Source organism: Pelmatolapia mariae, linkage group LG9, assembly GCF_036321145.2.
Source record: "Pelmatolapia mariae isolate MD_Pm_ZW linkage group LG9, Pm_UMD_F_2, whole genome shotgun sequence".
Lineage (NCBI taxonomy): Eukaryota > Metazoa > Chordata > Actinopteri > Cichliformes > Cichlidae > Pelmatolapia > Pelmatolapia mariae.
In genome coordinates, this window is record NC_086235.1 from 4,903,908 (window position 1) to 4,927,178 (window position 23,271).

At 43.5% G+C, this 23,271-nt stretch overlaps 1 protein-coding gene across 1 annotated transcript; it reads right to left on the reverse strand.

Annotated features, from left to right (window-relative positions):
- Window positions 1–934: 934 nt before the first annotated feature.
- On the reverse strand, window positions 935–22,979 carry ezh2 (enhancer of zeste 2 polycomb repressive complex 2 subunit). Its single transcript, XM_063483464.1, has 19 exons — window positions 22,642–22,979; window positions 18,228–18,351; window positions 17,398–17,526; window positions 17,190–17,309; window positions 16,930–17,050; window positions 14,374–14,553; window positions 14,096–14,201; window positions 10,487–10,650; window positions 9,359–9,456; window positions 9,032–9,275; window positions 7,367–7,533; window positions 7,121–7,256; window positions 6,542–6,667; window positions 6,281–6,459; window positions 6,089–6,184; window positions 5,608–5,689; window positions 5,359–5,439; window positions 5,199–5,283; window positions 935–4,451 (listed from the first exon to the last, which is right to left on the reverse strand). The coding sequence occupies exons 2-19, from the start codon at window positions 18,342–18,344 to the stop codon at window positions 4,391–4,393; spliced, it is 2,292 nt and encodes a 763-aa protein (XP_063339534.1). The 5' UTR covers window positions 18,345–18,351; window positions 22,642–22,979; the 3' UTR covers window positions 935–4,390.
- Window positions 22,980–23,271: the final 292 nt, after the last annotated feature.

Here is a 23,271-nt window from a genome sequence, read left to right on the forward strand (position 1 = left end):
GCAAATCTGATTATCTGTAAAACTGAAATGTTCTCACTGGAGTTTCCACATCTCATTTAAGGACCCTGACAAACTTTATTCCACACAGAGTTCCTGCAGATCTTTGAATTTATTAAATGCTAACAATCAGTCAACAGATAATTAGGTTTATATTTAACAAATGGAGACCAAGTTACCCATTAACACAGGGGTGGGGAACTCCAGGCCTCGAGGGCCGGTGTCCTGCAGGTTTTAGATCTCACCCTGGGTCAACACACCTGAATCAAATGTTCATTACCAGGCCTCTGGAGAACTTCAAGACATGTTGAGGAGATAATTTAAATCACTTTTATCTAAAACCTGCAGGACATCGGCCCTTGAGGCCTGGAGTTCCCCACCCCTGCATTAAGGGTGTGAAATGTCACTGAGTGGATTTGAGTCATAATGTACCTCATTAAAAGCCCGGCTACGTGAGCGAGTGCAGGTGTGGGCTGAATGACTCCAACAGGAAGTCACATGTTTAAAACCCTGAAACAGACCAATCAGAAGCTGGAACTACATGTTAGCTCCAGCATCGTTTCCTTCTGTCTTCACTCAAACAAGAGTCACAGAACAGAATACTTAAAGGTCATTATCAGACCTATAAGCTGACCCAGGGTTCATTCATCTGACAGCCAACACGGTCACATGAACAGCATCCGACCAATCAGAGTGATATTTAAATAAAGATGACAAGTTCTACAGGAAAGTTTTTGTATCTTTATTGTTGGGATTATTTCAATATTTCCACCAATCAGCAATAAAAGCGAGTCTCATAGACAGTGTGCGCCGTGTTTCTACTCTCAGGCTGTTCATCAGTGGTTTTATAGGTTTAATGTACACTTATGTTTCTTTCCACTAAAGAGTATGATCATAGGTTATTCTGAATAAATGAAGAAAGAAAACTGACACTGGGAACAGTTTATAATATTTTAATCTGCAACACTTTGAACAACAAAAATCCCTGTAAACATTACAAAAATCAGCACCTGTGTGATCAGAGGAGAGACGTGGTCCTGTTGACAGGAAGAAGAAAAGAAAATACACCTGCAGCTTTCAGTTCGGGGAGAGCCGAGGAGCACCGCTGCCCAATCTCCTCCGTGTTCAGAGACGCTCCTCAGCCCTCCAGTCACAGCAGCGTTTACACATCTGTTCATTGATTAGAAAGCAGCTGCTACAAACATCTGGATCAGCAGTAAAAGTAAAAAACACAAAAGGTTCCTGCACAGATCGACGTGGGAACCTGTGAGTGAAGCACCAGGTTTCAGAGGCCCTGAAGTCTCCCGACGACTACAGACGACACTTCGGTCTCTGTGACGTTTGTAATAAATTACAGGTGAAGAAAAGGAAGGTGGAGGAGGAGGGAGGCTGGTATTGCTACGAGTTGGTCAGACTTTGGGGTCTTTCCGAGCACCAGAATTCCCACAAGAGAAGATTCACATTGTGGAGGAAGAGGAGGAGGAATGATCAGGGAGAGTGCAGAGGAAGGAGAGTTTTTCAAAGTAAAACTCAAAGTCACTGAATTATCTGCCGATTTTTTTTAAGCTGTTCAGCTCGTTTCAAATTCAAACAGTCCTGAGTCCAGAGTTAGACCCAAGAAAAAAAAACTGAAATCATCAGCTTTCAGTCGTTTTTTATAATAATTGTAAATATGAATTTGATCTTTTGTTACGGGTCAACAAAATCAAACAGATGAATTAAACCAGAGATCTCAGACTGTGGCTGAACTCAGCTTCAGCTCGAAACAACAAAAACACTGACGGCTCGTTACAGCTGTGATTAAATCCTTAAGTTAAAGGTGGTATACATAAGATAGAAAACGTAAAAGGCTTCAAAGGAGGCAGAGAGGATGCTGGGAAAACTTTGATTAAATGTGCGTAAGTCAAATACAAAAAACAGAAAGACTCGTTTCCTGATTAACAGAGGAACCTCAGCGCGCTGCTGAGGATGCTGGGAAAACCCGACCCGAGTCAAAAAGCACTCGGACATGAAACTGAGGCTCCGCCCAGATTTGAAAGGCTCGCCCGGCGGCTGCGGTCAAGTGCCTGGCTGAAGGAAAGCATGCTGGCTTAGTTTTCACGTAAGCACCTGAAGCAGAGGCGGCGTCACAAAGCAGAGTCACGTCCAGCTCGAGGCGGACGCCGAACCTCGCTTTTCACGTCGCGATGTGTCCGAGTCACACTGCCACAGGAATCGGACACTGATAGAAAACGAGGCCGGGGATTAGTTTGGAGCAAATTCAGCACAAGAAAAACCACAAGAGCGACTCTACGACACGCTGCAGGACATCTTTAGGGATGGATCACATCACGAGAGCCTAAACTATCAGTTTCACCTGAATCTTCATCAGTTCATCAGCCTCCTGATGAAGATCTCACCCACGGCCTTTCATTACTTACACTAAAGTAACTAACACACAAACCACTGAACTACAAAGAAATCCTGTTTTTCTCTACAGATCAAACATTAAATATCAGAACTGCCCGTTTTTGTTTTTCTGTACAGTCGTTTCTGAAGGCAGCGCGTAGCCGGTCGTTTTAATGTGGAGACACGGAGACGTCAGCTTTACAGAGGGTGTCCCATCACTTTTATCACCGACTGGTTTAGTAAACATGCACATAAACGTCTGAACCTGGACAAAGTGGAACAATCTGGACTTTAAATGAGTTCGATTCCCTCAGTCGACAGCGTGACGACGCACCGGTGATCGTGTTTGTTTCGGCTCGTTAGTTTTGTTCCTTTTGACAAAATGAATGTGTTAGCACCAGATTGGCCCCTGATGGAGAGCCCGGCTGTGACACAGTCAGTACACCCTCCACAGTGGCTGCTTCGCACGCCACCGCAGCACCACAAAGCCACTTCTATTTATGCTCAGAAGTCGCTGCACCAGCAGCAGGTTAAGGACACGAGGGAACGATTGTGTCAGCTTTTAATCATCATGTTGAAAATACATCAGTACTCAGAGGGAGAGGCTGAGGATTCGAGAACATGTCAGAGGAGCGACACCTGCTGTTCAGGACAATACTGCAGTGGGTGTGTCCAGCAGCCCCGACTCAAGCAAACCTGCTAATTAATGCCGAGAGCACTAATATCTTCAGTTGAGCCACAGAAAGATGTTTTTAACTGAATTAAAAAAGCTCCAAAATGCACAAACATGATCCAGAGGTCCAGCTCACAAACTTCAATTACAGGCCACACCCCCAAATTTACCCTAAAGAAAATCCAAACAGGCGAGTTAAACAAAAGGACCGACTCACTTTAGGAGCTTTGAGTGGAGATCACAGCGGGACTGATGTCAGTCCTGGAAGGTGATGTCTGATCTGAGCATTTCCCAACATCAGCCCAGTGAAACCAGTGAGAATGAGTTACACGCCCCACTCCACGCTCACCTGTGTTAAACTTAAACTTTCTGTATTATTTACAGAATGGACGCTAACTGCTAATCTGAGCCTCCGAGCTCGACCTCTGGGCTCCGTCTGTGCTGTTAGCAGTTACTAATCGTTAGCCAGCAGTTATCTGTCTGTGGGTGCACCTGTACACCTGCCGCCTGATAACCGACCTAGCGAACCTTAACCTCGTAACTGAAGAGTTAATCCTTTCATCCAAATTTGGTCACTTCTGGCTCAAAAACAAAACAAAAAATTAAACGGTAACCAAAACGCCTACACAGAGCCCAACAGTCGACTCACTAAAGCCATGTCCATCTTTAACGTACAGCTTCTTTTATTCTGTAAATATTCCTGTTGTTTATCGACTTTGTTTTTAACGGTCAGAGCTGGTTTCAGTGTGACGCTGCTTCGTGAACGACCTCCAGATTTACAGACAGACAGTGAAGCGGCACTCTGAGGAGTGACAGGTTCAGCACGACAGACACACACACGCACACGCACACACACACACACACACACACGCACACGCACACACACACACGAGGAGCACAAACAGTCTGGTCGGCGGTGTGAAAGTGGCTGGTGGAGGATTTTGGTCCCTGAAGCTTGAACTGAGAACTTTTAAAAACACAGTCGGGCTTTTTTCTCCTCTCGCTGCAGAACATTTTTACTCAAAGATAAGACAGATAAGAGATATTTATATATTTTTTGTCGGTGCGCTTTCAGCAGAGGGAAGATTTATGAATCCAAAGAGGAAGATTTGTCGACAAATCAAAGGATAAAAAACATGAAAAGTTTCTCAAAAACTAAAACAACAACAAATATCAGCTTCAAATATCCCCGGTTTGTTTTTCCTGAAGCTTTTGTGGCGTTGTGACGAATCGTCTGAGTTTCCTGAAAGTGAGGGTGTGTTTTTTTTGTTTTTGTTTGTTTGTTTGTGTGTGTAAGGCCTTTGTGTCACTGAAAAACACAGGAAGTCCCGGTCAGGCGATCTCCATCTCCCGCTCGATCCCGACGTACTTCAGAGCGTCGGCCTGGCTGTACCTGAGGAACAGGAAACAAACCTTTAAAATGTTTTCCTTGTTCTTACAAACTGATGCTAATAAGACACAAAAGCAGAAAAACTGACAGTTTTTTTAAACTGGTGAACCTGGTTTTCATAAAATTAGTATGCACACGTTTTCAAAAAAGCCAGGCCAAGAAAAATTTTAGGACTCGAGTTAAAGCAGCTAAACTTCTCATGTGACTCTGCTTTTGACCGAGTGCCATCAAAAGCTGACGGCACTCCTGGTTATTCAACATCCTGACCTCTTGGAGGAGATCCAGAGTCATCACGTGACCCTTAAAGACTTTGACTGAAGAGTTAAAGACTGGCCTGACCTGCATGACAGAGAACCTTTGCACACAGACCAAAAGCTACGTCTGTATGAGAATCACAACTAAAGAAATCGTCCAATAAAAAGTTTCTCTAGTCAGAAAAAGTCTGAAAGACATTTAAAGTACAACACAAAGCACGAGCTCTGAGTGTGAGACACTGACTGTAGGTGACGTATGTAGATGAAAGCGTGTTCAAAGTACTGTGAAGCATTAACCGAGCTGTTCTGCAGCTGGGACCTCCATGTGACCCTGATCTGTTTTACCACAAACACAGTAAAACGGTACTTTCATGCAGAGTTAATCTAAAAAAAAAAGGAAAAAAAGCCTCGTCTCCATCGTCACTCAGATAAAACCTCAGGAGTCTTTCTCAGTCAGTGATTTGACTTTTTCTTGCATTTCACGTTCGTCACTGACCTGTAGTCGAAGAACAGCTCCTCTCCGGTCTGGATGGCTCTCTTGGCAAAGATCCCGATCCTGTGATCGCCGTTCACCATCATCACTGCAGAGACGAGAAGCAGAGTTATCACAGAGCGGCAGAAACCAGCAGGAAGCTCACGCGACCTGATCTTTGTACCTTTTGCATAGCAGTTCGGGTTCACCGAGTGGTTGGCGAAGCGGATCTTGTTGCCTTTCCTCGTGGCATCAACAACAAAGTCTGGAAGGAAGAGAGCATTTCTGACTTTATCCTCAAAAACAAGAGTGTAAGAATTCATTTACTCAGCAGATCAGACGTGTTTACTGCGTGTTTGAGCTGAATGTAGTAAATTAAAGAAAAAACACCTCAGCTATAACATCAGATATATTTATCCGTGCTGTGTTTTACCGTTGTTCAGGTTGAACAGGAAGCTGCACATGTATTTGTCGTAGACTTTCCCTCTGCGGTCGGCTTCGTCCTGAGAGATGATCTGCAACAGAAAGTGTTGGACACTTAACACGCAGCTGTGAGGACATTTATTCAGCTGTGACTCCAGCATGTGCACGGTCCTTTGGGAGATGGCTCCACACAACGGTGAGCGTGACTGTGCTTTAGTAAATGAAGTCACCCAAAAACACATTACAATGTTAAAAAAATAAATGAGACAAAACAGGATACTGTTTTCCTCTGGAGACACCAAACTTTCCTTTATGCAGGTAAATGATAAAGCAATGATGTAAATGGCCTCTGGCAGCCCTCCTGCAGTACCTTCACAGCCCACCAGAGGCCGCACTGAGAATCACAGCATCACATCAAAGATTCTTCACCCTCAGAACTTTGAACCAGTTCTTAAAAAGCAGGTTAAACGACCATCATCAATCAGCCGTACCTCTCCACAGTACTCCGAAATGAACTCGTTTTTCTGCACCGGCTCTTTGATGAAGATGCCCCAGCCTGCCACGTCTGACGGAGCGAGCAGGAGGTGCTGAGGGACGGGAACAGATCAGACGGAGCTTTTAGAACGTTTGATTTCAGAATAAAATGTTTGTGGTGAACGATGATTAAAAGCTGCACGTCTTACCTTCTTGGCGCCTCTCTGGATGGAGCAGTTCTTGCAGGACACGTTCTTGCTGTCCCAGTGGTCGGCGGCGCCGCAGGTCAGGCAGAGGTCGGGGTCGCACTCCCTCACTGCCAGGTAGCAGGGGCACTGCTTGGTGTTACACTGAGCTTTGCAGCGGCAGCCCGGGAAGCGGTTCTGACCTGCAAACACAGGAAAAACAAACCAGTGAAAACACATTCAAAGAAGATTGGTTACTTAGTTTTTCAAAATAAAAGTTCTTACACTCCGAGCTGCACTGGCAGAACTTCTCACAGAAGTTTTGAGCGGTGACGCAGGGACACGAGGAGTCACAGGGCTGCCGGGGGTGGTCACATGGCTGGTAGTTATACACGTGATTGGATGAGCCATCTGTAACAGGTCAGATGTGGCGTTTAAGAACAGAGCGAGTTATTTGATTTCTCTGAACAGCATCAACGCCCAAGCTTTGCTTCCAGTCTGTTGATGCAAAATCCTTCCATCTTCCTTTGGTTTAAACTTGGACTCTCCAACCTTTCACTAACAAACTCCAGCTGTCTGGTTTCCTTTGTGAACACCATGAAACAAAAACAAATATTTCTTAAAATCATTTAATGAATAATTTCTCCTTTTAAAGGGAGCAAAAACATGACAAAAAGTAGAGATTAGGAAAATGTTTATGCTTCTGCACAGGTAACATGGCGCCCTCTGCTGACCATTATAAAGAATGCAGGATTAAAGTACTTCCTGTTTGACTTGATCTCAGAACTCGGGCACAGACGTGTCAGCAGATATAATGTGTCTTTATATCTGCTTGTAAACTTTTGTGCTGCTGTGACCTCTGACCTTTCTTCAGCTGGATCTTGCGGCAGTGAGTAGCCCACAGTCTGTGCTTCCTCTTCTTCTTCCTCGGCGGCGTGTCCTCGTCTTCAGCGGGAGCGCGAGCAATGATGGCCGACTCCTTGACCCTGAACTCGTAAACCTGCAGGACCCGGTAAAGACGGCGTGTTAGACCGAGTGTCATCGTGACGCCAGGGTCAGTTAAGACGAGCTGAAACAGACGGCGGTGAGTGTGATGAACCGGCGGCTCACCTGTCTGCAGGTCTTGGTGCCTATAAGCCGCGCGATGGCGCAGTAGTTGTCGTAGTACGTCCCGATGAGGACTCTGAAGAGAGACGCTTCAGCCCCGCTCCACTCCACCGCTTCAGCCTCACTGGACAGCTTCATCTTCACTGGAGTCTGACACCGCGAGTTTCCCTCTGCACACACATCAAATCAACACTGAGGACGTTTCCAACGCAGCAGGAAATAAACCTGCATTTTGCCTCAAGGAACCAGGACTAAAGTGAGGATCTCGACAGGTGTAAGTCATAAACGAGGGTCCTACTTTCAGGGAAGGGTCTAACAGACAGCAGTGGTAAAGGTTTGTGTCATAAAACAAGGAGCGCGATGGTCTCATGGCTGAAACGGAGCTCGCTTAAATTTCCTCAGAAGGACAAACATTTTTGAGGGATCTAAGATAAACAGCCGAGGAGTGCAACCTAATTCTGAACAACCAAAAGGAGGAAGTTTGACTGCCAAGAGAAATAAGCTGGAATCTTTAGATAACACCATAAATGAAAACAAGGCTTCTTATTACAAACACTGATGTCACAGTGACTCCTGGTCAAATCAAATCTCTTTGAGCCTAAATTTAAATAACTTCAAATGTCTCAGTGCACGAATATGAATGAAGTGCAAGCGTCACATGACCACGTGTGCCATTCTGCTTTTACTGTATGAAGATTTACTGCTGCTGCCTGTTGCTTTGCTTGCAAACTAGTTTGTGCAGTGATGACAGGAAGGAAGAAAAAGAGTGAGAGTCTCATAACGTTGTATAAACTCCAGGCCGTTATTGTCGTCACATCTGCTGTTTACATCGAGCCACAGGTTTGTGACTTTATCTGCAGCAGCTTTGAAGTGCAAACAATCATCTGTGATCTGTGCTGTCAAACAAACGTCCCACAACAAGGGGGCTGCATGCAGAGGGGAAGACCCAGCTGGTAACAAGAGCATCGCTCCAGCGTTCAGCCTCTCACCAGTGAACCGCAGGCACGGTGCAGGTTACTGCACGGATGAAGAGATGCTCGACTCAAAGAGCTTCACAGGAGCACGAGGATCTCTTCTACAGTCTGCTCTAATCACAGTTTTAAAGTCTTGATGAAGAAGCAATGTTACAGTCTTTATTTAAAAGGGGCTCAGAAACAGAGATTACTCCACTTGGTGGTTTTTATTTATCCAAAGTCCTAAATTAGTATCAAATGAATGCCTGCTGTTTGGGAATCGCCCTCCTCAGAGGAAATAACTTTAACTTCCCAGGAAAAAGAATTCCTGAGAGATCAAGTTTGAGGTTCTCTGGATGGAGTCTGCTGTCTCTGTGTGCTCGAGTGTTAGAGGTTAAATTCTGCTGCCAGTTCTTTCAAATATCTAAATAAGGACAATAAGGGACATAAACAGAAGTCTGTAATTATAACGGCGAGGGAGGAGATGTGATGTCAGTTTTTTAATAACTTCATGAAAATAAACAGAACTGTTGCTGCGTCAGCAGATTCACTGACTCTAGTCTCTGAGGTCATCGCTGCTCTGAACCCGGGCAGAAACGTTCCTGTTAGGTTTGATGGACAAACAGAGACTTTGCTTCTTCTCGTCCTGCAGATGGACGTCTGTAACGCTGTTAACATAAAACTTCTACCGTCTGTAATAACCGCCGGTCTGCACCTGAGCTGCTGGTCGTCTCGTCCTTCTTGTCCTCGTCGTCTTTGTCGTTGTCTCGCTCGTCCTCTTTGCTGCCCTCGCGGTCGCTGTCCGTGTCTTTGGTTTCAGAGGACACCGTGGGGGTGCTGGGCCGGCTGTTACTGTTGCTGTTGGGCAGCCGGCCGCGGCGCCGGCCCCCGTTACGCTTGGAGGGCGTCTTTGCCCGCTCGGTTCCCACGCCTGTGGCGTACTCCCTCATCACGCCGTCCTGAGGAAGCAACAGGAAGAGTGTTAATATATTTTATAACTTTGTAGATTCTGTTTCAGTTAAAAAGAAAAGCAGCGACTCGCCTGCACCAGGTCCATGTAGCAGTCAACGCCACACGGGGTTTTGTCCACCAGGTTCTCCAAGTTCTTCCGCTTGTACGTGTTCGGAGTTGCATGGAAAGCTAAAAGAGACACGAGAGAGAGATGAGTGCTTCTAGGAATTCAACAGCCTCTTAAAACAGTGCCGGAGCCTCATCTTTCAAACAATCAAAGACTCTGACCTTTAAAGATTTTATATGATGCAATCACTGCCAACAAAAACAAACTCAGGTTTGTGCCAACATCAAAAACAGCTGCTTGTGTTTCAGCGTCGATCACATGACGTGTCGAGCAGTGTTTATAACATCATCAGCACAGAGTCCAGCAGAGTCTTCACTGATGCTTTTTAGGATGTGATGTTTTATTATTTACTTTACTGACACGATCAAACTAAAGGAATCATTACCACATCTTATTTTATTACTGTCAGATTTTTAATGTAAAGCTTCGGGGTCATTTTTATACCCAAGATTCTTAAAACAGGACTAAACTTAAAACTAAATGTCTAAAGGAATATTTTATATAACTAAAGGAAAAAGATGTCTGCATTTTACTTTCAACCTCTTACATTTGGTCTGTGAGCAGTTACTATAGCTTTGGTAATTTTTCTATTAATTTGATAGCAAATAATATCCATCATCATATTCAGATTATTTTTATTGCTCCTAATAAAAATAATGATAATAATAAAACCGATACTGAAACGACAAGTAAACACTTCGAACTATGAAAACTGAGCACAGACTAAAATCAAGTTTAAATAAATAAAATAAGAAACGTCGACCTCACTGCAGAGTTTAGAGGCGTCGTGTCGGCTGGCTGGACTATGAGTTATGTAAGGTTAGAGTTTTTATTTCATTAAAACTTCAAAGATCATGTTTGATAACTTTTGGGGGAACAGAGTGAACTTCTTGGTTTTCAGATGGGAACATATCAGAGAAAGTTTGAGGAGTGCTGATGGAAGGTGACCTGCAGATGTGATAAATAATGCCTAACGTCACTCTGCAGGCTGATGTGACCACATCACACAGTGACAGTTAAACAGATTTCTGAGGTAGCAGTCCAGCCTGTATAACCAGGAACTGTTGTGAAGTGTATTTATTGTGTACTAACGGTGGAGGAAGCAGTCGTATTTGAAGCATCGTCTGCAGAACAGAGTATGGAAGGAGTGCAGGCTCTGCTCGCGCTGCACGGAGCGAGCGTTCGGACCGTCGATGTTCGGCGTGCATTCAGGCGGCAGAGCGCCGGGCAGCTGCTGCTCAGTCAGCTCCTTGTACCTGAGAATACAAACACGCACACGAGGGAGATCAAATTTACTTCAAGTCAGATGAACGCAGTGAGACAAACACACACGCGTCACTGATTTATCAGGTTAAAACTTCCCTCATCAGTTTGTTACTGTAAAGCTGCTCTGTGCTGTAACACTGTGTCTCACAACAGAGACCTGAACGTAAACAGGAAACACCTGGTGTTGTGTAACAATGGATTTAAGAGAGTCACACCCACAAGAACTAAAGTCTGTGAGGTTAAAGATATAAATCCATAAACCATAATAGCAGATTTAAACTGTCCACCCGTCTCCTCCTATAACATTTAACATGAACAGATCTTGATATTAAGTTTATTAGAGTACTCCACAGGTCTGCAGAGACACTGATGAATGCAGTACAGCACACACACGCACGCACGCAGACACGCACACACACACTTTGTGAGATTTGCTGTCACAACAACAGAGGAGCTGTGAGTCAAACTTCATCCACTAAATATTCTGGTTTGGTACCAAGTGGGTCAAAACAAAAGAAACCGACTCCAGTCTGTGCACTAATGGTACAGTTAACACATGCATGAGGTTTAAATGTTTCTCTTTATGAATTCTAAAAATGATTTTATATTTATGAACTGATCCAAATTAACGTAGTGTGTTTAACCCTTTATGGCCAGTCATTTTGCGCGACTCTTTTTAAAGCAGTAGAACTGCAGCCACATAAGCTAGCGCAATAATGGTTTTGCATATGAAACTGGAGGAGCTGTACTTACATCTTATGCCATCAGCTTGTCCTAGGTCACAGTTTCCTTCCACATATAGCTTTGCAAAAATTGCGTAAAAAGCATTTGCAACAACAAAAATATAATATTCCAGAAACACCCTTTGCCGATCTGATCAGCTGTTAATAGCACTTCCCACATTGGAAAAGACATCAGCACGAACTATCTGATGTTCGCCATTACCTGCCAAAACCGGAAGCGACATCATATTTTGTGGGAAACGTAGTTCTTCCCTTCAGGGCCTTGTAAGCCTATACTGGTGATTTTCTGTATAGTTTCTGGGAACGCAAATTACAGTTCTGGAAATAGTTTATTTTGATGCACATGCTGCTTTTTTTTTTTTTTTGCAAATTTGCATTATTATATTGAATTTCCCTTTTCCTGCAGTATATAAAAATTGGTGTATCTCAAAAATAAAACTATGAAGACACTCAAAAATACATTTCCTGTGGTTGGAAACTATTTTGTACAACTTTTTTGCACTTGCATTGCAAAATTTTATCTAACAAGAAATATGTGTTTAAAAAAAAAAGTAAAAATGATTTTCAATTTTTTTGTAGTTTATTGCACTTTTTGGCTATTTTTGTAGTTGCTATGGACTTAGTGCAACCATATTATTAAAATTTGGTTATAATGGTTGTACTGAGGTATAGCAACTTGAAATACTCCCAAAAATGGCACTACAGCATGTAAAAATATAATATAAGTAGGGATGGGTACCGGTATCCGGTGCCATTATGGCACCGGTTCTGACATAAAAGCACATTTCAGTGCTTTTTTTTTTCCTGAGATGTGACACACTTTGGATTCTAGCCAGTCATTTTACCTTTCCGAGGATAGTAGGCGGGTCCAGGTACGTCCATTCTTTTAGAGCAGAGCTACAGATTAAAAATGCCCAAGGCGAAGCGGTCAAAGTCTGGCTGTACTTCACAGCAAAAGATGCAAACTCGGCTGCCTGCAACAAGTGCTTTAAGGTGATACTGTGATACTGTGCAAAGGAGGTAACACCTCGAATCTGAAGAAACACCTGGCGACGCATAGCGTTTTTTTAAAAGCCGAGAAATGCACCGTATTTGATAGCTTGCTGCGAGACCTCACACCGAGCACATCTACTGCGGGTGTGGTGCCTGTTATCGGACCGGAGTTAGCAACATCCCCCAAAAACCCGAAGAGTAGAGTCCTGTCCCCTAGCCCTGCCAGTGTAGCAGAAATGATGAGGATGATGATGGCAGCAGCAGCCGTTCTTCTCTGCGTGAGTAGCTTAATGTTGTTCGTGTGTAATTTACATTGAGTAGGCTAACCACGTTATTACATTAATGCATGTAAGGTGAACTAGCGAACACAGTAGAAGTTACATGCGGCTGTCTTCTTGTTTGATGGCAGATACTCCCTTCAACCTGGCCAAAAAGGCTAAAATGACCAAAGAAAAAGTGGAAAACAGTTAAACATGAGAGGTTTTTGGACAAAGTTTGTGTTTTTTCCATTGATTAAGCACTGCTTCCAGCCAAGAGTGATACCATATATGCCCTATAGCTGCAGAAAAGGCTTACATTGTTATCTTTTTACACAAAAAAAAAAACCACCCAGCTAAACATGAGAGGTTTTAGGACAAAGTTTGTGTTCTCCATTCTTTAAGCACCGGTTCGAGCACCGTTTAAGCACCAGCACCGTTTCAAAAGTACCGGTTTGGTACTGGTATCGGATAAAACCTAAACGATACCTATCCCTAAATATAAGGTCTGGCGGACTTGGTTCTGTGGTAAGTCTTGAAGTATTAAATTGAAATAAAGTCAAATCTCGAGTTTAGTTTTGTACAATTACTTTAAAGTACATATAAGACTAACTGCTGCTCTTATATTTTGTATATATTTTATATATTGTAATCAACATTTTAAACACTTAAGAACAGGTTAATGTTTTTATAATTAAAAAGTCTATTTGCTCAGGCATGAACAGTAAATAAACAACAATCAAGTAAACAAACAGAAAATATGGAACAGACCATCAGCTAAACAGTTATTTTAAATACTGGATCATCCTGAATAACATCAGTATTGCTGATTTAAAATCTTGAGAAAAAACCGAAGCAGATCATTATTGTCTGTGTGTGTATTTACAGAACGAATCAAAGTGGTCCTGAAAGTCTAAAATCAGACCTGTCCTGATGTTTCCTCGTACAACAAACGTGCATCGCCCTTAATGATGCACGCCATCATCAGTTTGTCTCAAAATTAGCACTCATCTGTGTGTGTGTGTCCTCTTTAGCTCACACATGAGACAGCCGTGGCTGTAGGAAGCACACATCTGACGTTCTGGCAAAATTAACAACCACACTACGACAACATCACGCCTGAGTCCATCTGAGCAATGACTGGATTCATCTTCTCCAGTGACACAACATGCAGCAATCTCAGCACTAACTGGACGTTGAGTTCCAAACACCAGTGAGATCACCTGCTGTCAATGCGCCCTTTAAAGTCATCGCCTCGTCCCATCTGACCAAAGCGCCAAAACAAGACTTCTTGAAATCTCTTGAGAGGAGACCAACTTGAAATCAGGTATTTTTATGTTTATGGATAAATTCTTTGACCTTCTTTCATTACACATATTAGAATGAGTTCCTCTGTTATCGTCACAGCACTGACTCACTCGCACACAAACAAACCCACTGACTTTTCTTTGAGCTCCTCGGGGGAGCCCTTGTCGGGGAACATGGAGGAGATGGCCTCAAAAATCTTGTCAGAGGGAAACTTCTTGCTGGTGTCATTGTTGGTTCGGCCTGGAGACGACACACACACGCTTTCCATCAGGACACAAAAGTGTAAGTGTGAGCTGGACCAGAGTGTAGTTTCCCCCTGAATGCTACCACCTTACTGCAGATCAGCACAAACACCTTCATTGGTTATTACACGTTTCTAACTGCAGTACATCTCCAACATCTCTGGACTTACTCTCATTGTTAACAAGCCCATCCTTGCGGGGGTCCTCTGGGTGCTCTTTGCCATCACACATGTCCATCTTGTCCACTTTAAACTCCTGCTCTTCCTCCTCATCATCATCCTCGTTGTCACTGTACTGTGCCAGAGCGTTGACCAACTCGACGAAGATCTCGTCGTTGATGAAGCCACACTCTGCAAAACACAACACACAGGATAAACAGTTTTACAGAGCGCCGGAGGAGACGATGATGTAGAACAAACAAACATACAACGCAAATATTCATCCCACTGTTTTTCTGATGAGACACCATACTGACCAACCACACATGAGCACGTTCACATTCCTGGTTTTACAGTTTCTCTCAGTGGTTGAGAGAAGACAGTAGGGCTGCCACGATTAGTCGACTAAGTCACGATTACGTCGACTACCAAAATCGTCGACGACTAATTTAATAGTCGACGCGTCGTTTGAAGCTTTGTAAAATCCCAAAAGACGCAGGAACTAGTAGGATTTAAGAGTGTAATAACGAACTAAAACAGAAGATGGCAGCACTGCATGTACAAGGATGCCAGCTGCCGTTAAACCCCGAAGAAGAAGTAGCTCTGTCCCAGAATTCATAGCACGGTCCAGCGCGGCCCTGCTCAGTTTCCAACAATGGCGGCAGCTAGTTAGTTTTAATATTACTCTTATTATTCTTTCTGGGTCACAAAATAAATGTTTAACATATTTTCAGGCGAGAATGTAACTGTGCAAACCTCAAATATCTGCTCAGTTTATCAAGACACCACATATTTTCAAAAGCGCTCCGACGTTTTCGGAGACATCTGTTACCCACTAGCTCGATAGCTAGCCGGGGTTCAAGGCTCACTAGAGCCGCTGAGAACACCGGACTCCCGGCAAATCGTTTTCAAACCCACCTCCGTCTTTCGCTACTCAGGTTAAACATACATAAGTCACTTAGATAACTTAAAAATGTTATTGTTTGGCTTTTTTTCAGTATTTTATTTGTTCCTGAGTAAATCGGTTTGACTGAGATTAAAGTTATAGTTTTTACACAGCTGAATAAACGTCAAGCAGACAGCTGGTTATCAGAAGTGTGAGATGCTCGAGAATATACTCCAGTGTCCTGTTATATTTTAGATAGCAAGGAGCAGACGGCTGAGTTTATTAAACTCCAACGAATAATCTGCAAATGTCATTAAACTTTAATAAACTGCCATCTTGTCTTTATTTTTAGTTAGCGCATACCTTAAACACTTAAAGCTGTAAGCTAATGATAGTTATATAAGAGCAGCTGCATGCTAGTGCAATAAGCTGTAGTTGTACGTCCAATGGATGCATGATCTGATTAGTCGACTAATCGCAGAAATAATCGGTGACTAGTCGACTATCAAAATAATCGTTTGTGGCAGCCCTAGAAGACAGTAAACAGCTGTGCTGCATCAGCTCTCACATTACAAACTGCTGTGCAGAGTTTTGATAAAACTTTTAATCTTTGCTAGTTTTTCTATCCCAAATACTCAGAAATCTCACTTTCAGAAACTTTAGAGCACGCCCACACACAGTAGGCCTGAGTTTGACAGGAAGCCATGCAAGCACCGAGCAGCACAGGACTTTCAGCTGCGTTGCTATAACGATCTGTCACATTAAGTGATACTCAATCGTAATGGAAAACAACCAAAACAGATTACAGAAGGTAATTGTGGAAAAAGTTCATTACTAGACTTCCTGAATTCAGTTTTGTTTTTATTCCTAATGGAAAACTCTGACCAGCACATTTGTTTCGAGTCTGAATCCGAAGCAAAAAAAAACTTTGTTCCTCAGAGCAGTGGCACTGTGACTGCACAAAATGTTACGGACAAAATATTTATTTTCTGCACCAATGCTTGGTAGCAACTCATTTCCATAGGGAAATGAGTGCATACGAAAAGGAAGGAGGGAAAAAAATCCATCGTCTGTGCACACAGTTTAACACACCACAGCTAACACATGGTACAGATGACCGACTACCTGGAGAAATGAAAAGTATTGCCAGAGAAATCCATCGTATGGTTCCAGCAGGTCGAGCTCTCAGAAAAAAGGTGGCTAACGCTAACAAGGCTCCAGAAGCCAAACATCCACCCTGACAGACACTTTGCTTCAACGAAATGACCGATATGTTTATGGAAGCAGCATATATGCTAAGAGAGAGGAGACACGCCAACATTTCAAATGGTTTTTCCTGTTGCCATGCTAGGTCTAGATCCTGCAAATGAGCTGTTAAAAAAATGCAATCACAACAAAAGATGATGAAAAGTTAGAGGCTACTGTGTCCATGTACGACTTGAAATGATTGTCTTGTTCTTTGTTCGCACAAAAAGTTTGACAAACTGCCGCCGTACAGTCGTTTTTAAACCATTTCTCTGCTCTTTACATTAAGATCCACAAACAAAGCACTTTGATCCATCAGCTTATTAGTCACATTTCAGTAACTGTTTCTGCTGCCTTCAGACTGATTATCAGGTGAAGTTTCATTAATTACTACTTTGGCTCTCAAACCATTTGCTCCTGTGCCCACTGACCCTCACCTCTGTCTCCGTGGACTTTGCCGTCATAGTTCTTGATGAGCTCTTCGATGAAAGTCCCGTCCTGGTCGAGGATCTCGTCTCCCATGTAGGGAATGTTATGGAGCACCGTCTCATCCTCCACCTGCAGGAGGAAACCCAGAACAAACACGACAAACACAGCTTTAGTTAAAACTATCTCAACCACCTGTGACTGTAGCATACTGTACTGAAACCCAGCCTCAGGTGTTTACAGAGTGCAGCTTTTAAAGCTTTGTACACACCATGAAGTTTTGCTGTAGCGGCGACCAGGAGTACATGACCGGGACAGAGGCCACGGCGTTCAGAGTCTTCAGGGGGATGACCTGTCGAGGGAACTCGGAGAAGCCGCTCTCCACGGTGCACTGCACAGGAACCGTGCGTTACAGTCAGGACACCTCCCTCTGAGCCTTCAGAGTATTTTTATTTTTGATATCAGTATCAACCGCTCACCTCTCGAGTCCCTCGTAAGGAGCTGACCGACGTCATGATGTGAACGGGCTGGATTCGCCGGGTTTTCCACTCCTGGTTCAAAATGTCAGTTCGCTCCATGATTTTCTGACGGTTGCTGTTGAACATGCTCTGCGAGAGTTAAAGGAAATTTATATCACTGCACAGAACAAAACACAGGGTCTTATTTGTCAGCTTCACTCTCCCTCAGTGTTACCACACGCAGAGATCATACCTGTGCAGGTGAGCCAGGTGACCATTTTAGCAAATAAACAGCACGTGCTGAAGCCTTTATATGGACCTTTAGTTATCCAAACTTTCATTTGGATCAGCTTTAATTTTAATTTCTGACAGAAAAAGTTGCAGGAGCGCTGCCATAACCCCACCAACCCACAACTAACGAGACCTAAATCTGTGAGAAACTGCTGCTGTGAAAACAACTTAAAGTACTGAAAACATTACGTAGTGAGACAAAAGCACCGTCATCCATCAGACTGCTGATAACCATCTCTTCTCCATTTTAACACCATTTATAGGACAACTCTCAGAGACCCAGTCACAGAGTTTACAGCCCCGGCTGGTCTAATCAGTCAAAGCAATCACCGGCCCAAACACCGTGGGACACTTCCTGTTTCCACTTTCATGATTAAAAACTTTAGGTGAATAAATAAATCTGTTCTTTACCCCAAAACGGCAAAACAACCTCAGCTAGTGCTCTTAACAAAACAAAACAAAAAAAGTATAGTCAAACAGACCCTAACCCAACTTCTCTTAATAGCTGCAGCATAAATGCTGCTGTGCGTGTGTGTCTGTGAGTGCGTGCGTAAACAAACCTTGACCTCGTCGGCCCGTCTGAAGCGTTTCAGCTGCCGAAGCCTCATGTACTCAGACTTCACCCTCCTCTTCCAGCAGGCGGGGCCTTTCTCCGAACGCTTCCCAGTCAGCACCATGATTCACCTGCAGCCAGACAGGAAGATATTAGGGATCCTGTACACAGACTACCTTCATGTTTCATATTTTCACACGTTTCTTGACTGGACTGTAGGGCCAAAACACTTTATCTATGTAATTTAGTAATTTAGTAATAAAATGTTCCTATTGTTCCTCTTGGCACAACCCAAACTTGGATCTGGTGCCCCCAGACATGCAAACCAATCATACATTTGTTAAGATAATAAACTTCACCTCAAGTCCAACAATCAGAGCCAACCTCTGTCTGATTTTCCTTTCTTTCAACAGCTGATGTAAAAATGATAGGCTGCAAATCAAACGTCTGAAACCTCGCTGCCAACATTCAGATCCCTTCTGTTCAATCTCATGTCACCATTCAACCCTGGAGAGATTCAAGCACAGGTGGATTACTTCCTCGCACCTCCTCTGCCAAGTCCTCGTTCTCATCCTTTCTTTTAATGACTGTGTGTGAATGACAGCAGTCGTCTGTCGATCCATCTGCTGCCCGGCAGTCAGTCAGTAACTGAGTCTCTGACTCAAACCTCACACTTTAGATTCGACGTGACAGACGGCCATCATGGAGATGTGTAGGACTGAACCGGCCTGGCACATTTCACCGGCCTTCAAAGCACAGAAAATAAAAAGAGAGATACACTGAAGCCCGTTTGGACAAGTTAAATGTGCTGGGATGTTCATACAGTAAACTCACTGCTGTGTCCTATTGGTATTTAAAACATGGACAGATTATTAGACACCGTCTCAGTAATGCATATAACCAGTGACTCCCTAAAACAGGCAATTATAACCTTATTTAAGGGTTGGATTTGCGCACAAAATGGAGAAAGACTGTCACTGAGTCAATTTAATCCCGTACGGATTAGGGTTGGGCGACTGGACGAATATATCGACTACTGACGATAGGCTCAGCCTCAGTGGGCACCAGATCCAAGTTTTTACAAAGGCCATTTATTTATTTATTTGCCCATGAGTAAGTTTGCTAATAATGATGGAGGTAGTACAAGCAGTCAACAGGAAAAAAAAATAAAATAATAGCGCCGTTTTAACAGCACCCTCTTTCATCTGCGAGCAAATTCCCCCCTAATCAGAGTGCGCCCAAATGCTTGTTGATGGAGCTGCAGAAGCTGGTGATAGCCGCATACTCAGCATGGATGGTGGACACGTACATGCTCGTGCAAGTTAGTCGTGCTTGAGTACTTTGCTCACACTATACGTCTGCAGCACACCGCTTTGGTTACATCCTTAGGTTTACCTCTTTCATCTGTTTAAAGCCAAAGAAATCCCTAAATGGCGACTTTATATTTTTTTGTGCTGTCAGCGCTAACACGCTGTCATCATGACTAACGCAATTAACAATTAACCCATCTGGATCCCAGACTGAGTCAAAATCCCTGAAATGTCTCCATCAACACATTTCGGCAGTTTGTCCCAATTTTGTTCATTCTGCGCTCCAGATGGGTTGAGAGCGTTAAAATTTTAGTTGTGATGACCGCGTTCAAGCCGCGTTGTATTCTGTGTTGTTAACGCACAAATCAGTTCGTGCACGATTACATTGCCCCGCCCACCAAAAAGTGTGCGCATGCGCGAATATATCGCCCATCAGTGATTGTTGGATATACCGGGATTGGTGAACTGTGCTTGGTTTTCCTGTACAGATGTGAGGAAAAAAAAATCACCAACAATACTATAAAACTATTTTCTAATCAGCCTGTAAATGTCTGAGAATTGAGGAGAGCAGCTGCTGGACTTTCTGGAGAGGAATGTTTTCCCTTTCCTGTCAAAGGATTCTAGCTGCTCAACAGGTCTGGATGGTCTTTGTTGTGTTGTTTGGTTCATTATCCTCCAAACGTTGAACATGAATTATGGTGAGAAAGGTCTGGACTGCAGGCAGGTCACTTCAGCACCGGACTCAGCGTTCATATTTCTGGTGTCGTAGGCATGAGTGGACCCCCACATCATCATGGAAGCAGACTTTGAACTGATGACAAACTGAATGCTTCCTCTTCTTTTTGTTCCAGAGAATGTGAGCTCTGTGTTTTACAAAAATAATTTCAAATTTCATATTACCTGACCTCAGAACAGAAAAAGTAACTGCCCCCCCTCTTAAGTCATGAACAAACTGGGAATAATCAAATTTTTTGGAAAGTCCCAATCACTTTCACTAGCCACACCCAAACCTGAATACTCTCAGACCTGTTGAGTCAAGAAATCACTTAAACAGAACCTGTTTGTCAAAGTAAAGTAGGCTAAAGATCTCCAAAAGCAACACATCACGCTACAGTCTAGAGACACAGCTGCAAAACAAAGTCACTGACATCTACCAGTCTGGAAAGGAATACAAATTTCTAATGCTTTGGGACTCACGACAACAGTCAGAGCCATTATCCACAAATGGAGAAAACTTGGAACAGCAGTGAACTTTCCCAGGAGTGCATGGCCTACCAAAAATGACTCCAAATTACTTGGCAGCTCATCCAGGTTGTCACAGGAAAACAAAACAAAACAGAACAACATCTAAAGAACTGCAGGCCTCACTTGTCTCTGGTGAGCTCAGAATTCATGAAAATATTCTGGACTGATGAGACAAAAGCAGAACTTTGATTCCCGTTACATTTGTCATCAAACTAACAGCACATCATCAAAAGAACATCTTATCAATATTCAAACAAGGTGGCAGTATTGATGATGGTCTGGGGCTGCTTTAGGACCTGGACAACTTGCCATAATTAATGGTACCGTAAATTCTGCTCTCTATCAGAACATCCTGGAGGAGAAGGACACTTAGTTTATGCAGCAGAACAATGATCCAACACACCAGCAAGTGCACCTCTGGGCGTTCTCTGCTGCGGCCCCGCTGCTTTGGAACAATCTTCCTCTTCACATTAGACAGGCTACATCAGTGCTGGTTTTTAAGTCCAGATTGAAGACCTATTTTTATTCTCTGGCTTTTAACTCTGTGGGTGACTGACACTTTTATTAATTTTATTCTCTTGCCAAGTTCTTATATTATTATTATTTATTGTTGTATTATTCAGCACTTTGGCCTACCAGGTGTGTTTTTAAAGTGCTATATAAATTAAAGATGATGAACGGTTCAAAAAACCCAAAATGCATATTTTGGAGCGGCCTAGTCAAAGTCCTGACTTAAATCAGACTTAAATAAATCACTGCAAACATTTGACCTTCAAGAGTTGCAGATCAAGTTTTTAGGTTTAGGGGGCAATTACTTTTTTTCACAAGGGACCAGCTTGGTTTGTATAGATTTATTTCTATCAATAAATTAAATCATTATTATTATTATTCGTTTACAAAATGCATTTTCTATTTACTCAGGTTATCTTTTGTCTAACAATAAAAATGTATTGACGATCTGAAATAAATAACTGTGACAAATGGAAAAAAATAAGAAATGGTGAAGGGGGGAGTTAATTTATCACAGTACTGTATATCATTGTTTTATGTACAGTCTGTGGATGAACAGCAGCCACTGTCACCTATAAATAAACAGCACAATAACCCCACCATCTGACCAAGCTAACAAGCTCGTCTCCCCTCACAAACCCAGCACAGGTCGGGCTCTACCCAAAACCTGCCACATGACTCTCAAGATGACTTTTGACTAACAGGTGAAACTCAAGCTTCCTGTCATGTGTCAGCAGCACAAACTTCTATTCTTCTGGTCTAGGCGATGTTATGAGTTTTATAGTGAGGGAAGTGGTTGAATATCGCCCCCGCAAGGCTTCTAGGCAAACAAGAGGGAAGCTTTTTTACTTTTATCAATGTGACAATCTTCTAACTTAAGGTGACACTTTTAACACCACCTTCAGCGCCAGTTTCACAATAAAACCCTCAAAAGCTTGAACAAAAAAAGAAAGAAAATTAAATGAGAGGTACTAAAAATTATACATCAAAAAACTGTACCAGCCTTTTTCTGTGAGCTAGCTTCGAGCTAACGATAGCTTGCGGATGTCGTGCCAAGTTTGGCTCCCCTCAAAATGTGCTTCCCCTTAGCTCAGAAACAGGCTCACAAAGGTCCCAAAACACGAGTGGACGGTGGATCCATCGGAATGATTACCCTCCCCCGAGTGATTTAAAAAAAGACGACGGCTTCTTTATAAGCTAGTCAATATTTACGGGGATACAAGAATTGGCACGGTACCCCGGCGAGCTAGCTAACAGTTGGCGAGTTAACAAAGATTGAGGCGCCCAAGAGCACAAAGAGCAGCCCACAACAAAAGCCCCGTGAACACAGCCACGGACACTGACAGCTTCTCTCACCTCCACCCGAGCCTCTGGCCTCATCCAACGGAGCGATCCGGATCGATGCGACAAACACGGGCAAAGTCGTCCTTTGTGCTGCAGATTAGCTCGCTCCGTGTTACGGCTAGCTGTAACGTTAGCTCGGTGGCTAGCTAGCAGTTTAACTCAGGAGGAGGGAGCGACCGAGTTCGCGCGACACCCGGCTTCACGCACCAAGAGCCGGCAAATGAAATAACTCACACCGGCTCCTTCGCTCCAAGGCTGGTTAGGACACAGAAACTGGGCGTCTATGAGGGACAGTCGCACCGTTTGGTGTCAGCCTGCTTGTAAAAAGTTATTTGGATTTCAATGTTTCCGCCTAGGCAACAGCGACTCTGTTCAAACTGCTCCCCCGCCTCACCGCCCACTACGGCTGCGGCGGATTCAAGAGGCGCCAAACGTCTAGGCCAATCACAGAACCCGATGTTAGGGTTTCCTGAGTGAGTCCTACGCGATAGGTCGAATGATATAAAAGTGTAGCCAATGAAATTTGGAGGTGAGCTGGGGGCCCTGTAGCGGGGACATGTGGACAGCTTCTCTTTGTTCTCTCCTGTCAACGGAATAAAAACCAAAATATGCAAATACACAATTTGACAGTTAAGTTAATAA

Coding starts and splice junctions, on each gene's coding strand:
- ezh2 (XM_063483464.1), bottom strand. CDS start 18,344: ATGGTGCTGACTGGGAAGCGTTCGGAGAAAGGCCCCGCCTGCTGGAAG. Junction 17,051..17,189: donor CGCTACAGCAAAACTTCATG/GTGTGTACAAAG, acceptor TTCCTCCTGCAG/GTGGAGGATGAGACGGTGCT. Junction 6,668..7,120: donor CAAGATCCAGCTGAAGAAAG/GTCAGAGGTCAC, acceptor GACCTGTTACAG/ATGGCTCATCCAATCACGTG.